Here is a 16,451-nt window from a genome sequence, read left to right on the forward strand (position 1 = left end):
ATGGGTGGATGGATGGATGGATGGATGGTGGATGGATGGATGAGTGGATGGATGGATGGATTTATGGATGGGTGGATGGATTTATGGATGGGTGGATGGATGGTAGATGGATGGATGAGTAACGTCTGGGGCAGCTGAGGGAGTCCTGTGTGGTGAGAGCTGGATGTCCGGCATAGGGCAGGGAGAGCAGCCCCACAGTGTCCCTCAGAGCTAGGCTAGTGGAACCTTATGTGTCACCCATGAGATGGGCTTCGGCAGTAACTTTGCCTCCTTGGGTTTCAGAACTTTAAAATTAGAGGGATCTTAACAAATTCTTGTTTCCAGATTCAAATTTCACAGGCTTGTGAAGTACCAGAGATCATTTGAGGACCGAATTAGGATCGCCAAGTGTGGTTACTTTTACTTTTTTTGTGGGAGAATAAGACGTATAAAAAATAACTATCATAATTTCAGGAAAAAACATTTTAACAAACAAAAAGGTTATGTTTCTAGGGTACTTTGTGCTGAAGAAAGTTCATCTTTCACATTTCACCATGAAGTTGGCAACTGGCGACCATTAATTGAGCACTGACTGTGTTCTTAGTGGACAAGAAGGCTGCAGCCTCTGTTCTGGAGCTAACCTTCCTGCAGAGAGGTCACCCAGGAGGCCGTTTCAGCAGGGACCAACAGGTCACCCTGCCTCGGGTCTGGCAGATCCTTGTATCACTGTTGAGAGAACTGGCCCAGACAGGACGAGGGACACTCCTCTCTGCCTACAAGTGCCATGGGTCCTGCAGGCCCCCTCAGCCCCAGCATGCTCAGTGGCTGACCCACTGCTCACCCACAGCAGTGAATGCTGAGCCCAGACAGGGCCCGGGGAGAGGCTCCTGCACCCCCAACAAGGAGTCCTGAGACTCCACCAGGTATTTCTGGTGGCTGCATCCTTGAGGTAGCTGGCCCACCTGTCATCTCCTGGGGGGAAGACTGTGGGGGCGCACACTGATGAGACGGAGAGGGACATATGCTCCTGGGATGAGACTAAGGGGGTGCTGGAGGGGCCTTTCTGAGAAACACGTGTGATCTCCGGCAGCAGAAGCTCCTGGAAGGGGGCTGTGGTTCAGATGTGACTCCTGATCAATGAAATGGAGTTCCTGGGACGTTCTGCCTGCCTGGGTGGACCCCTCTGGACACCCTGCAGGGAGGAGGGCTAGGGGCTGTCCCAGCAGCAGCCTCCCCGGGCAGCGTATCACGGCATACACATGTTGGGTCCCGGGCCATGTTCTTGGAGGGACACCTATTTCTCTAAAGGGTCCCCAGGTGATTCTGATGCAACCCTGGGCTGAACCCCCAGGCTCTATTATAGCCCAGGGCACCACGACTCACAGACCCACCACCCCTCCTCCAGATGGTGGCCAGACCCAGCAGGCTTGTGGAAGGGGGCCTCCAAATGGTACCTGGGCAGGAGAGAGGAGGGAGCATGGGGAGGGGGAGGGGAGTCTCCGATACCATGTCCTTAAGATGGATGTATGGGGGTGGTAGCATGGAGGACTTTGATAAATCCCCCATCCGAGGGACATCAGGGGATTAATATGGGGGGCCCTGACACCGCTTTCTTCAGAGGTACTCCGAGGAGCTAATATGGGGGCTCAGATTCCTCTCCCCATCAGGAGGACACAGAGAGGCTAATATGGGGGGCTCTGAAATCTCCACATCAGAGGGACATGGGGGGCTATCTTGGGGGATCTCTGACATCCCCTCCTTCCTGCAATGGGCTGCAGACTTTCTGTCTGGCCCCTACATGAAGGCTGGCCCCTGGTCACCAGCGTTCAGGACTTAGGGGCCTGTCTCCAGTCGGCTAGTGGGAGGCAGAGACTTAGGCCCAGGGCAGGGTAGGGGGCGAGCTCCCCTGAGAGTTGCAGGTCCTGCCTATCAGAACCTTCTCTTGGCTGACCCGTGGCAGAGGAAGGGCTCTCCCTCAGCTGAGGTGCCCTGCGACCCCAGGCTGTCTCACCTCTGGGCAGTGCTGACCTTGGGGCAAGACCTCCATGGCACTGAGGTTGGTGCAGCCCACAGGTCTGCAGAAGGGGGTGCAGGGGGTGGAGGGCATGCTCTCCTGCATCATGGAGCCCCCCCCCCCCCATGGCATTGCCTGCAACCACAGCGCCCTGGCCAGGGCAGGGGTTCTCAGTCTCAGCCCAGCTGCCCCACCACCCCAGCACCTTGCAAGGAGGCTCGCTGAGCATGCCCTGCTGCGGCTTCCCTTCTGCCAGGTGTGTGGGGGTGCATCCCCCCTCCTCCAGGCCAGCCCTGTCAGCCTGGACCCTTGCCGAGTCCTCCTGGTGCTCTGAGCAAACAGCATGCTCCTTTCGGCAGCTGCAGTGCCCACAGCTGGATGGGCCTTCCGGGAGCCTGGGCTCCTGGAGGTGCCAAGCCCCCAGGCTTCTCTCCGCTCCCAGCCGCTGCTCCTGGAGCATCGCTTCGAGCTGCTCTCAGCGTGTGGTACCCCGGCATACACCAGACCCAGACGACAAGGTGGCACCGCCCTCTGGGGCCTCCCAGGGCACTGCCCGCCTGGCAGGTGAGGGGCGGAGGGAGGGGGACCCAGACGAGCAGGTCCCGCGCCACCTGGGCAGGTGCAGAGGCCAGCAGATGCTCCCACCTCCCTCCCTCTGGCCAGTAAGAGCCTGCGGTAAGTTGGCGCCTCCTCCACCCACCGAGGCCCCAGGACGCAGCGGCCAGACGGCCAGGAGGACGGCCAGAGCCCCGGGCCAGCTGGTTCGGCCCCTCCGCCGACGCCCACCTTCCTCGGTCTGCAGCGGGCAGCGTCCGGGAGGGGCCGATGCGGCGGCATTCGTTAACCCCCGGCCGCGTCCCGCACAAAGGAGGAGCCACCTGAGAGCGGAATGCGGCCCGCGCCCCACTGCGGCCGCGGCCCCTGACACCGCCCGGCCGGCGGCGCGGCCGGCGTCCTGATTACCTGCTGGGGCTAATGAATCTGGCTTTGTGAGGCACTGTCACGCCGCGTTAGGCCCACAATGGCCCGCGATATTTTATATGAATTTCCCCCTCGTCGGCGATTAGGCCATAGCAAGCCCGTCCTAGCAACCGGGAGGTATGCGCGGCCCAGGGGCCGCCGGCGCGAGAGGGGCGCGCTATTCACACGCTGCAGCGCAGCTCTCCCGAGGGCGTGTGAATCGCCCCCAGCATTTCACTTTCCCTTGTGCTTAATCTTGTCCTCGTCGTGGGGACATTGTGTTCCGAGCCGGGCCCGGCGGGGTGTCGCCGGGGTCTCTCCTGGCCCCTCTACACCCCCCCGCTGGGCAGAGTTAATGATATACGGGGGAGGCCGTGGAGACCGGCCGAGCCCCCCAGCCACCGCGAACCGAAACACTTTCCGATGGGGGTCAGGGGTCGCAACCTGGATTCGGGACGCCGCTTCCCCCCAGGGCCTGCATCTCCTCGCCGGCCCCTCCTGAGCCCTGCGGCTTGAGGCTTGGGCCGGCCTGGCCGGCCTGCCCCAGCCCCGAGCCTGTGCGCGGGCGGGGACACACAGGGCGGCCGACAGACCACCCCCTGGAGCCCGACCGCGGGGAGGGGCTCCTCCGGGAGGTGCCCGGGGGAGATGTCTCCACCACCTCCTCCCCAGCGCAGGCCCTCAAGGAGACTAACCAAGGACAGCGGCAGGGGGCTGCGAAGGAAGGTCACCGTCTGGGGGACGGCACACCCTTGCTGAAAACGTGATTGACACCTGTGGACGCGGACGCCGCCCCAGAGGCTCAGGGAGTCCTGCAGTATGGACCAGGACTGATGCTGAGAGGGTCAGCCCCGGCCCCCATCTCAGCTGCCTAGCGGGTGAGGTCCAGGTGTAGACCCCCAGGCAAGGGCCAGCCCATCTCTCTGCATGGGCAGTGAAGCCCCCTCCCCATATACTGCCGGGGACACCTGCTCCCTGATTCAGAGGGGCAGGCCCAGCATCCCCCTGGCCCTGAGACCCCAGGGTAGCCACTCTGACTGAGTGGACAGTGCAGGCTGGGGTGCTGGGGGGAGAGGCACGCTCCCCTCTTCCTGCAGTTACGTGCTGCCCAAAAGCCCACTGGCCTGGACCTGTGCCACGGTGACCACTGAGCTCCCTCAGGGGCACGTCCTGGCCGGACCTCCTCCAGGCTGGCAGTGGGCCTCAGTGGGCCTGTCTGCTGGGGCACTGAGCCCTGGGACCAGCCTTGCCTGCCCTGTGTCTTCCCCACCCCCTCCCTCACCTCCCTGGCGGTCAAGAGGAGGTGTTGGCCAGCTCTCGGGGAAAGCAGGCCCTTCAGGTGCCTGGGGGCCTGCCTGGAGGGACAGATAGCTGCCACACACTCAAAATTCTTCAAATGCTTTCTGCCCCACGACGCAAGTTACACGGGGTCTGCTGCCTTCTGGAGCAAGGGCAAAGGGCAGTTCTTCCCAGCCTGGGCTCACTTCTAGCGCCCAACCCCACACTCCGCTCCGGCGGCTTCCAGAGGTCCAGCTGCACGACCCAGCCCCCCACACACGTGCTCACACACACATGCACACGCTCGCACACGTCCACACAGGGCTGGGCCCCTCTCCTCAGCTGGCTGGGCGGCATTAAGCTCTGTTCAAGAGGCCGCCTCAGCAGGGGTGGCCAGGCGCCCCGTGGACCCTGCCACAAAGCCCGGGTGACCTCTGACACGATTAGGGTCGCCCTGACCCTAATCCAATCAGATTGATTACCACAGGCGCGGCCAGGCGGGCAGGCTGGGGCCTCCACAATGGCCTCCCAGAGCTGGCTTCTCTCTGGGGTACCTGGCGGGCTCCTTCCTTGAGGGCCATTCAGCTCTTTGGCCACAATGAATTCCACCATTTCTCAGCCCTGCAGCAGGCAAGGGGGAGAGGGGGATTTCTCCTTCCATTAAAGCCAAGTGGTGAGGGCCTGGGGGCTGAGACCATTTTCATCCAGCAGAAATGGGAGAAGGGTGGGGAGAGAGGGGACAGACAGGAGGGGGCAGAGGGAGTGAAGGGCAGAGAAAGGACTGTGGACATGGGGAGGTGACATGGGGGTCATGGGGGAGTGGATGTGGGGAGTTGGACTTGGGGGAGGGGACACAGGGGAGTGGACGTGGGGAGGGTCTTGGGAGGGGACATGGAGGACATAGGTATAAGTGGACATTTTGCAGGAGAGGGGCCAGGACACAGGCTTTCAAGGAACAAGAGGGTGCAGGGGAGGGTGGGAGCTCTCTGGGACCACAGCCCAGAAGCCAGGGGCTTGTCTGCTCCTGGGGTGCCTACCCCCTGGGCACAGGAGGGCCTGCTGTCCCAGCAGAGAGCTCTGCTCTCCTCCCAGAGCCCTGTCAGGTATTCCCAGCACCCCACAGACCCCCACACAGGAGTCCCGGCCTGACCCCTGCACTGCTCCTCGGCGTCCTCACTTGCAACCCTAGCAGCAGTTGGTTGGATGGGGGTTAGGACTCAAGTTCCTGCCGTGTTAAAACACTTAGCACAGCCCCAGAAAGCACCGTAAACATGTTTTAAAGAGAGAGAGAAAAACTTTTGAGATCCAGCTCAGGTGCCATCTCCCCTGGGAAGCCCAGCCATCTGCTCAGCACCTCCTTCTGAAACACCAGCTCTGTGCCAAGCACTCCTTGGCACTCCCCTAGCAGCTGCCTTCCGTTTGTGCTGCAGGAACACCTGCTGGGTGTGACAGGGGACCCCAGCAGACCTGAGGGTACCCTGCAGGGGCCTGGTGCTTGTCCCGGGAGAGTGGTGGTGGGGACGGGGTCAGGAAACGTGGGGCAGCTCTGGGGGCCTGGGCAGAGGGCTGAAAGATAAGATGGAGCTGGAGAGAATGAGGATTGCAGGGACGGAGCCAGTTTCAGACTGTGGGGAGCAGTGAGGACGGGGTGCAGAGGCAGGTCGCTCTGGATGGGCAGGGAAGTCTGTACGCAGCAGCGATGTCTGAAGCAGGTGGGGAGTGGATAAGGCCCCAGGAGAGGGCCCGGGGAGGGGCTGGTGGTAATGCAGAAGGGCAGAGCGGCAGAGAGTGGGTGCAGAGGCCAAGGGCCCTTGGGGCCACCCCGACTGAGGAGCTTGCAGGCATCTGAGCATAACTGGAGAGTTGTGGGTTTGGCTCTGAGATGATGCAGCCCAATGTATGAACATATGGGGAAAGGATGGAACTTGTGGCCAGGGAGGGTGATGCTGCATCCCAGTGGGAATGATGGCTTACCCCAGAGGACTCCAAGGCAGGTCTGTGTATCCCAGGGGGTGCATGGAAATGGGCCAGGATCCTTGGACAGCATGGGTGGTTCCAAGGCATCCTCCCTTCCTCTCTGCCTGCACCCCTACAACCACCATCTCCCACTTGTCCCAGGAGGGGACCCGCAGGCTTCCAGGCCATGTTGATAACAACTGGGCCATGGAGCTCTGTGCAAATCAGGTCATCATCCAACTCCTTGTTTTCCACAGAGTGAAAGGAGGACCCAACCAGGCCACGAGCTGACAGATTTTTAAAATTTTTGATAATAGATCATTATGTGATTTTTGTCACATATAACTCAGAAAAAAAACACAAAGAATTGAGAGCCACGTTATATCAAAACTCTCTCATGTCACTAATTGATTGATATGAATGAAGATCCTCACACCTGGATCTTTAAAACTTAAGAACTGTATACCCAGTGGTGAAAGACTGAAAGCCATTTTTCAGATTAGGAGGAAATCAGGGGTGCTCATTCTGCTCACTGCCACCCAACATTGTCCCAGAGGCTCCAGCCAGGGCAAGGAGCAAGAAAAAAAAAGGGTATCCAGATTTGAGGGAAGAAGGAAAACTGTTCCTGTTAGCCAATGATATGAAAATCCTACGGAATGCACAAAACATCTCTCAGAACTGATAAACCTTCAGCAACATTACAGAGCATGAGCTCGATATTAGAAACCAATCATGCTTTTCTATGCACCAGCAATGAACAATCCAAAAGTGAGATTAAGGAAACAATTCCACTTACAACAGCATCAAGAAGAGTAAAATACTTTGGAATTGATTTAGCAAAGCAAGTGCAAGGTTTGTATGCTGAAAAGTGCCTGATGTCATTGAAAGAAACTGAAGAAAGCCTAAATTCATGGAAAGACATCCCATGTTCATGGATTGGGTGGCTTAATATCAAGATGGTAATATTCCCCAAGGTGATCTGCAGATTCAACACACTCCCTAAAAATGTGAGCTTTTGTTTTTGCAGAAACTGACAAGCTGATCCTAAAATCCAAACAGAATGGCAAGGGGTCCTGGATAGTGAAGACAGTCTCGAAAAAACAGAACAAAGTTGGAGGATTCACACTTCCTGATTTCCAGCTGTACTGCAGAACAGGCAGAGAACAGACATGTGGACCATGGGGTAGAATAGAGCCCAGAAGTAAGCCCATGCTTCCTTTCCTGGCTTCCAGGTGGGGTCTGACCCCACCCGACATTGCCTCCCTCCACCACCCAGTTGGCAGCTGCTTCAGGTAGGTCAGGCTCCCGTCTCCTTCCTGAAATCCCTGACATTTCTTCTCACCTGGGGGAGCAGGAAGCATTCAGGGGTGTCTAGGGGCCAGCTGAATATGTCTCCTCAGGCCACAACACCACTGGCACAGCAGAGGACCTGTGTGGGTGGCAACCACACCATACTGGTGTGTTCACATGTGCACACACATCTTCACACACCTGCATGCACATGAATGTGTACATTCGTTCACACACATGTGTGCTCACAGATGCATACACACACATGCACGCATACCACACACATGCATGCACACATTCATGCACACATATGCATATACCATACATGTACACCCACCCACCACACAAATGCACACACACATGCATGCACACCACACCACACACACTTACAAATACACACACACACACACAAGCCCTCATACAGCTGATGTACCACAGCATCCTGTGACCCTAACTCCTCCCACACATGGCAGCAGCTGTCCCCGTGGGAACTACCATGTAATTAGCCTTACCAGCAGCTCTGTGAAGTCAGCTGAGTGGCAATTAGTCTCCCATTTTATAGACAGGGACGCTGACACTCCAGGAAGCCAACTGACTCACCAGTCAAGGTCACATGGTGTGCTCCCCCTCCCTTCCCTACATGGCCTGTGGGGCTGAAGTAGGGGAGCCTCAGGCCCTTGAACAAAGGCAATCTGGCACCACCAACCCTCCCTGCAATGCTTGGTTGCACTCTCGGGACCCCTCCTCAGCTGTCTTCCCCTCCATGCACACTAGCGGTCCCAGGGCCCAGTGTATCTTCCTCCCAGACATCTCTTGTCCTTCCTTCCTCCGCATTCCAGAGGTAGCTGCACCGGTGCATGTTCCATCCTTCATGCTTGTGTCCCTTGGGGACCTCGATATGCCACTGAGGGGTACAGTCTGGGTCCCCTACCTTAGAACCCAAGTGAGCCTTTGTAACTGCCTCCACTAACAGAATGTGGCCCTGTCTGGCCTCTAAGGCCAGTTTGGGAAAGATGGTATGGAGTGGCATCAGCAGAATGGCAGAGTGAGGAGCTCCAAGGGCCCATCCCTCCACAAAAACATGGAAAGAATGGGGCAGAAACTGTCAGAGCCAATGCTATCAGAGCCCTGGAAGGGAGTTCAAGGTTTTTAGCAACCAAGCAAATGCTGAATCAAGGAAAAGGTGTCTCTGACAAGTTAGCAGAGCTTTGAGGCATTTTTACTTGGTCACAGCACCACCCTGCCTGGCACAGTGAAGTCTTGAGGTGGCAATGTGAATTGTTCCCGTGTGGGTGGACGGTTCCAGAAGGAGCAGAGTGGAGGCTGCTCCTCAAGAATTTGTGTGTTTTGACCTGAAAACTGATGCCTACCTCAGAACTCTCTCAGGGTAGAACAGTGACTAAGCAGAGGATATTCCTGGAAAACACTGAAAATCAAATGAACAAGTGTTGCCGTATGGAGCAAAAAATTATAGTTGGGGCCAAAAATAGACATAGTAATCATCTGGGGGAAAAAGGTTGGGGAGACTTGCTTTGGGGAATGAAGGGTTTGAAAAGCTGCTGTGTGTACCAGGAAAGTTAAAGCCATGTGCACACCAAGGGCAGAGAGCATGCTCAGGAGAGATTGTGGACTTCCATCCACAGCTGATCTTCAGGCTCAGTGCAGGCAGGAACCAAAGGCTAAGGCAGGGCTGTGAGCAGACAAGCTAATGTTGAAAGCCTGCACAACACAGACAATCTGCAAAGACCAGAAAAGTCTTCTTTCTTTGCTTTGTTTTCTTTTTTTTTTCCCCTCCAAGACATTAAGGAAATTTTTGCCAAACCGCTAGCTGACCACAAGCTAAAGACAAGTCATTAAACAAACAAGAACTACAACCCACAGCAAGCACACCGAACTCTGAGGAGCGGAAAGAATTTGATTTCCTCAGTGACCATCTCATAATGATCAAAAGGCACAGATTTCAACAAAAAATTACAAGGCATGCAAAGACACAAGGAAGTACAAGCCATTCACAGAAAATGGAAATTACCAGAAAGTATCCCAAGGAAGCACAAATATTGGATGTACCACGCAAAGACTCTGAATCAACTGTCCTAAATATGCTCAAAGGGATAAAAGAAACCAAGAGAACAAAGTCTCAACAAAGACAGAATATCAGTGAAGAGATAGAAATTACAAAAAGCAACCAAATAGAAATTGTGGTGCTGACAAGTATGATAACTGAAACAGAATATTTGTTAGAGGTTTTCAATAGCACAGCTGAGCAGTGGAAGAAAGAATCAGTGACCCTGAAGATAGTGCAATTGCAATTATGCAGTCTGAGGAGCAGAAAGAAAAAAGAATGAAGAAAAATGAACAGACCTGTGGGACACCATCAAATGTAGCAACAAACACCACATTGTAGGAGAGGATAGAGAGAAATAGGCAGAAAGAATATTTGAAGAAATAATGGCCCAAAAGTTTCAAATTTGATAAAGGACTTGAATTAATATTTCCAGGCAGCTCAACAAATTTCAAGTTGTATAAATATAGAGAGATCCACACTGAGACATATTTTAATTAACCATCAAAAGACAGAGACAAAGAGAATCTTTAAAACAGCGAGAGGCATCTTGTCAGGTACAAAGGGTTCTGCATGAGACTAACACACAATTTCTCATCAGAAACCAGAGTCAGAAGGCAGTGGTGATATATATCAGGTACTGAAGGAAAACACTGTCAACTAAGAATTCTACATTTGGCAAGGCTATTCTTCCAAATGAAACATTGACCTAGATGAAATGGATACATTCCTAGACACACACAAATACCAGAACTGACTTAAGAAGAAATAGAACATCTGAACAGACCTATAACAAGTAATGAGATTGAACCAGTAACTTAAAACCTCCCAAGAAAGCAAAGCTTCACCGGTAGATCCTACCAAACAATTAAAGAAGAATCAACACCGATCCTCCTCAAGCTCTTACAAAAAGCAGAAGAGCAGGAAACATTTGCTAACTCATTCTCTGAGGCCAGTGTTGCCCTGATATCAAAGTCAGACAAAGACACTAAAGGGAAAGAGAACTACAGACCAATGTCCCTTGTAAATATTGATGCAGAAATCCTCAACAAAATGCTTGCAAACCAAATCCTCCAGCATGTTAAAGGGATTACTGACCATGACCAATGGGGATTTATCCCAAGAATGCAAGGGTGCTTCAGTGTAGAAAAATCAACCAATAATAACACATCATGTTAAGAGAATGAAGGAATGAAACCACATGGGCATCTTAATTGGAGCAGAAAAAGCATTTGATATAATCCAACATCCTTTCATGATACAAAAATTCAACAGATGAGGAATAGAAATGAATTTCCTCAACCTGATAAAGGGCCGTTATGGAGAACCCACAGCAAACCTCTTACTTGATGGTGAAAGACTGAAATGTTTCTCCTTAAGATCAGGAAAAAGACAAGGGTGCCCACTCTCACCACTGCTACTCAACACAGAGCCATTAGGCAAGAAGAAGATATCAAAGGTATACAAATTGGACAGGAAGAATTAAAACTGTTACCATTCAGAGGTGACATGATCCTATATATAGAAAGTCCTAGGGAACCTACAAAAAACTTCTCAAAGCTACCAAAAAATTAAGCAAAGTTGCAGGATACAGGATCAAAACAAAAATTATTTGTATTTTATATAGTAGCAATGAATAGTCCAAAAAGGAAAATAAGAGAACAATTCCATTTACAATAACATCAAAAAGGAAAAAAAATACTTAGAAATGCATTACTGAGGGAGGTACAAGACTTATATGCTGAAAACTACAAAACGTCGCTGGAGGAAACCAAGGAGAACCTAAATAAACAGAAAGTCATCCCATGTTCATAGATTAGAATGCTTATTATTGTTAATATGGCAATACTCCACTAAATAATCTACAGACTGAATGTAATGCCCATGAAAATCCCAAAAGCCTTTTTCACAGGCATGGAGAAGTTGATCCTAAAATTCATAATGGAATTACAAGGGACCCAAATTGTCAAAACAATCTTGTAAAAGAAAAACAGAATGGAGGATTTGATTGGCACTTCCTGACTTCAAAACATTCTACAGAGCTATAGCCATCAAAATAGTGTGGAATTGGCAAGAGGATAGTCATATAGACCAAAGGAATGGAATTGAGTCAAGAAATAAATCCATACATCCATGGCCAATTGATTTTTGACAATGGGACCAGGACCATTCAATGGGGAAAAAATAATCTGTTCAACAACAGATGGTGCTGGAATAACTGGATTTCCACATACAAAAGAATAAAGTTGGACCCCAACCTCACACCATACACAAAAATTTACTCCCTATAAATCAAAGATTAAATGTAAAAGATCAAACTATAAAACTCTTAGAAGAAAACATAAGTGTAAGTCTTTGTAACCTTAGATTAGGCAATGCTTACTTTGATATGACATTTCAATATATAAATTGGACTTCACCAAAATTTAAAACTTTTGTGCATTCTAGGACACTGTCACAACAATGAAAAGACCACCTATACAATGGGAGAAATTATTCGCAGATCAGGGATCTGATAAAAACTCAGTGTCTAGAATATATAAAGAGCTCTGACAACTCAACAACAAAAAGACAAGCAAGCACCCCAATTAAAAAACTGGGCAGGGGTACCTGGGTAGCACAGTAAACTGGGCATCCGACTCGTGGTTTTGGCTCAGGTCATGATCTCAGGGTCGTGGGATCGAGCCCAAGTTGGGCTCTGTGCTCTGTGCTTGAGATTCTCTCTCTCCCTCTGCCTCTCCCCTCCATGTGCTCTCTCTCTCAAATAAATAAATCTTTTAAAAAATTGGGCAAAGAATTTGAATAGATGCTTCTCCAAAGAAGATACAGATGACCAACAAGCCCATGAAAAGATGCTCAACATCATCAGCCATCAGAGACACGCAAATAAAAACCACAATGCGATACCCCTTCGCACCCCCTGGGCTGGATAAGGAAAGAGGCAGAAATAACGTGGTGGTGAGGAGGTGGAGAAACTGGAACCCTCGCGCATTGCTCATGGGAATGTAAGATGGTGCAGCCCCTGTGGAAAACAGTGTGGTGTTTCCCCCAAATCGTATACAGAACAACTCCACTCCTAGGAATATATCCCAAAGATTTGAAAACAGGTATTCCAACAGATACTTGTACAAAAATGTCCATAGCAGCTCTGTTCACAATAGCCACAAGGTGGAAATAACCCAAATGACCATCAACGATGAATGCATAATAAAATGCAGCCGATCCACACAGTGGAATACTATTCACCCATGGGAAGGAAGGAAGTGCTGACCCATGGGGCATGTGGACCGATCCTGAAAATATCATGCTGAGTGAAAGGAGCCTTTCTGCCTCCCCAGCCACCATATTGCAGAGGCCACTTTCAGGTGATCCTGCTGAGTGCAGCTTCGGCTGCCAGACGTGGGAAAGTGCGGGGACCAGCTGAGGCGCAGCCCTGCTGCCCTCTGATTCGCAGACGTTGGGACGCTCATCACATGGTTATTACTGTGCAAACCACTATCTTTGGTGAAAATTTGCTCTTCACCAAGAGTTAACCAATGCCCAACCCTCATCTTTTACCTCTTCCTAAAATAACTCCCTGGCCTCAGCACCCTGGATAACTCCTGAAGTGTGCCTCTGTCGTCGCCCACCCCTCCTCCCTTCCCTCTGTTAAAAAAAAAAATTGTGTTTTTTCTCCAAGACTCCCCTGAAGGCCTGGTTCCTGTGGGAAGCCTTCTCCTTGGGGAAGGGGAAACAGGAGGAATCTCTGCGTGAGACTACCTCACTCCAAGCTCCAGGAAACCCCCAGAACGGGTGAGCATGGGAGATGCACAGAGAAATGGGGTCTGCACGGCAGGTCAACCTGCTGGAGATGCCGCTCCCAGGCGGAGCACAGGGGAGACACCAAGGCAGATCAAGACAGAGCGGCTCCTGCCCGTGAAGGGGGCTGCTTGGCCCTGTGGCACCAACCGCCTGGCTTGCCGCCCCACCCGACGGCCGTGAAGGGCGCCCCACGTACCTTTGTCCAGCACAGGGCCGAAGATGGCCAGGCTGTTGTTGACGGTGGTACAGTTCCAGCGGCGCCCGCGGAACTGATGCTGGCACTCTTGGATGCTGATCTTGATGCCCTCCGCCACGCTGGGCATGATCTCCACGTAGTTTCGGCAGAAGCGCAGCTGCTTGGGGACCAGGCCGGGGATGCTGGCACACAGGATGGGCTGAGTGCCCAGGGATGAGTACTGGGGCCCGACGGCCAGGGACCTGGGGAGGAGGAGACCGGTCAGCTGGGGGGGGGTGCCCAGAGGAGGGAGTGACCCTGGCCAGACGGGGCACATTAGCAGCACTGGGACCAGCCCGGAGCCAGCCAAGTCCGCACCCATAGGAGCAAGGGTGGACAGCTACTGTTTCCCCTGCCCCGGCCAGAAACTGAGCGCAGTGCGCTGCTGATGGGGGCCGGCGCAGTCGTGGATGGGGGCGCAAACCAGGGCGCAGGGTCCTCCTGAGTTCAGGTTGGAGGACCGGCCCGAGTGGAAGGCGCGGGAGGGAACATCGCCCCTCACGCCTCCCACTCACCGCACGTACCTGTGACACTTAAAGTAAGTGAAACCATAAACGAGGAGAGAGGTTTGGTTTCTCAGTCCCACCAGCCAACGTGGCTGTGGCTTCCAAGGTGGTTGGTTAGAAATGGGACCTTCCAGTCCCTGTGGAGAGTTCTACCGGACCGCACCGGGCCGGGTGATGGGAGCGCTCTGTGATGGATGGGGGTGTTGGTTACACACGTGTTTGTGTGTCAAGACCCACCAAACCGTGTCCATTTTACTGTATGTAATTACACCTTGATTTCAAAGAAAAAGTGCCAGGTCCTTTTGCGGACATATAGGAAAGAGCTTCTACAATCAGATGGGTGACAAGTTGTAACACTTGCCCGCTCCCCTGGGTGACCCGGATCCCACCGCCCCTGCACGCCCCCGCCCGCTCCCCCGGCGACCCCGGATCCCTCTGCCCCTGCAGGCCGCAGCCCGCTCCCGGGCACACCCCCGCCCAGTGCCACCCGGGGTGGGTCTCGCACGCACTCTCCCATCGCTCTCCTTCCTCTGGGCTGCTGGGTGCGCTGCGTCCCAGGCCCGGAGCGGAGATGCAGAGAAGCCCCCCAGCCTGGCAGGAAGGTCCCTGCGTATTTGGTGGCTTGGTCTGGGGGTCTCCAGGCGGGAGGGCCTGGGTCTCCTTTGGGGGAGAAGCTGAGTCAATGACGGCTTCATTAGCCTCAGCTGAACCCCAGAGGCTCTTCTTGTGCCCTGGGAGGTTGACCACCTGGACAGAAGGAGGGACAGAGGCTTCTGGGTCCCTCAGCGGCCCACACAGAAGGATCTGCGCTATGGCCGTGACCTCAGCTAAGTCCTACCTTGGGTCTAACCCAGTTCTATCCAGCTGTGGTCAGAGCCACGACAAGCCGGGAAGCACTGTCTGTCAGAGACACAAACCTCCCCTCGGGAGATACACAGGCGATGCTTTGACCCTTCGCTCCTCCTCCTTCCAAGTCTTCAAGGCCGCCTTTCCTGGAGGCTCGAAGCCCACGCCCTTCAGCACCAGAGCTTCCTCACTGCGGTCCTGCTGGAGTCCGCTCTGTGGGCTGTCCCCACATGCCCTGCAGGCCCTGCGCCGTCGGCGGTCCCTCCAGCGACCCAGGCTTTGTCCCCCTGGTCCCCGTGGCCACGCCTAGTGCCCGGTTCCCCTGGTCCCGCGCAGGTCACCCTCCTGGCCTTCCCTCTGCGGCAGCTCTGCCTTACTTAGGAAGCCAGCTAGGGAGTGGGCAGTTTTCCCACCTCTGCCCGTGCTCTCCTGGGCAAACCCACCAACGGCGTGTGTCTCCCCACATTCCTGGGCATGTCCTCACGTCCACTGTGTCCTCGCCTTCCCCTCCTCCTGCTCAAGAACATCCCTTAACAGTTAAAACCTGTCTCTCCCCAGGAGAGCACAGCATCTTGCAGCTGGGTGCCTGAGTCAAGCCTCCTTCCCGTGGGCAGTGGGCCCGTGTCCCGGATGGTCCGCACCTTCAGATGACGCTCCTAGCAGCATGGGTCTCTCCCACATTCAAGCCCCAGTATCTGACACCCCCTCCCCTGGCACAGTCCCCACAGGTCCCGTCTGTCCTGACTCCAGCGCCTTGATGAGCCACGCAAACCAGACATGACCTCGTGCAGACGCCGCAGGCCTCCCGGCCCCTGAGTGTGCCGCCCAGTATGGCCTGGGATGGGGGGGCTGGCTCATCCCTGATGGGCTTGTTCCCTGGCTGGTTCCTTCACTACTTGCAGACCATGCTGAGTGCCGGGTGCCGAGCCAGACCTGACTCTCCCCACACTTCCTCCACACCTGCCCCCACAGTCCCGTGAACCCCTCAGTTTCCAGAAAGACCAGCTCTCTGCCTCACCTACTGGTGTGGTCTTGCTTCTCTAGAAATTGTGCTGTGGTCTGGGCCTTGCTTTCCTACCCTGGCCTGCAGGGACAGCTCTGAGTGGAGACTGCAGGGGCTGCCCCCGTGGGGAACCCCGCATTTCCCAGTGGACCAGCCGAGCAGTTGGGTGGCGGGATGGGAGGGAAGCTGGGCACGTGGGCTACGCAAGGGCCGAGAGGCGGCATGCAGGCCGACATCAGGGTTCTCTGACCTCGGGGGCCAGTGGGTGGAAGTGAGGCATCCAGCCTGAGAAGATGGGCCTGGCTGGGTCAGAGCACAGGGTGGGGGCAGAGAGGACGGGGGAGGCAATGGGGTGATGTGGGGAGACAGGCCGCATCTGCTCTGTTGACCCCTGTGGCTCTGGCTGGAGCCCCCACACAGAACCTGTACACAGCCCCATTCTCCTTCAGAACATCCTCGCGTGTGCTGCCAGGGCCAACGCCCCCACCCACCAAGCTGCCCCTGTCACGGCCCCAGGGGCC

At 54.2% G+C, this 16,451-nt stretch overlaps 1 protein-coding gene across 1 annotated transcript in view; it reads right to left on the reverse strand.

Annotated features, from left to right (window-relative positions):
* The window catches only part of WNT3A (Wnt family member 3A), a 46,488-nt gene that overhangs the window by 18,347 nt on the left and 11,690 nt on the right, over positions 1–16,451 (reverse strand). Inside the window, exon 2 of the mRNA XM_032397870.1 lies at positions 13,537–13,778. Within this exon, the coding sequence (XP_032253761.1) occupies positions 13,537–13,778 (242 nt within the window). The remainder of the gene's footprint in view (positions 1–13,536; positions 13,779–16,451) is intronic.

Source organism: Phoca vitulina, unplaced genomic scaffold (genome assembly GCF_004348235.1).
Source record: "Phoca vitulina isolate PV1807 unplaced genomic scaffold, GSC_HSeal_1.0 scaffold106, whole genome shotgun sequence".
Classification (NCBI taxonomy): Eukaryota; Metazoa; Chordata; class Mammalia; order Carnivora; family Phocidae; genus Phoca; species Phoca vitulina.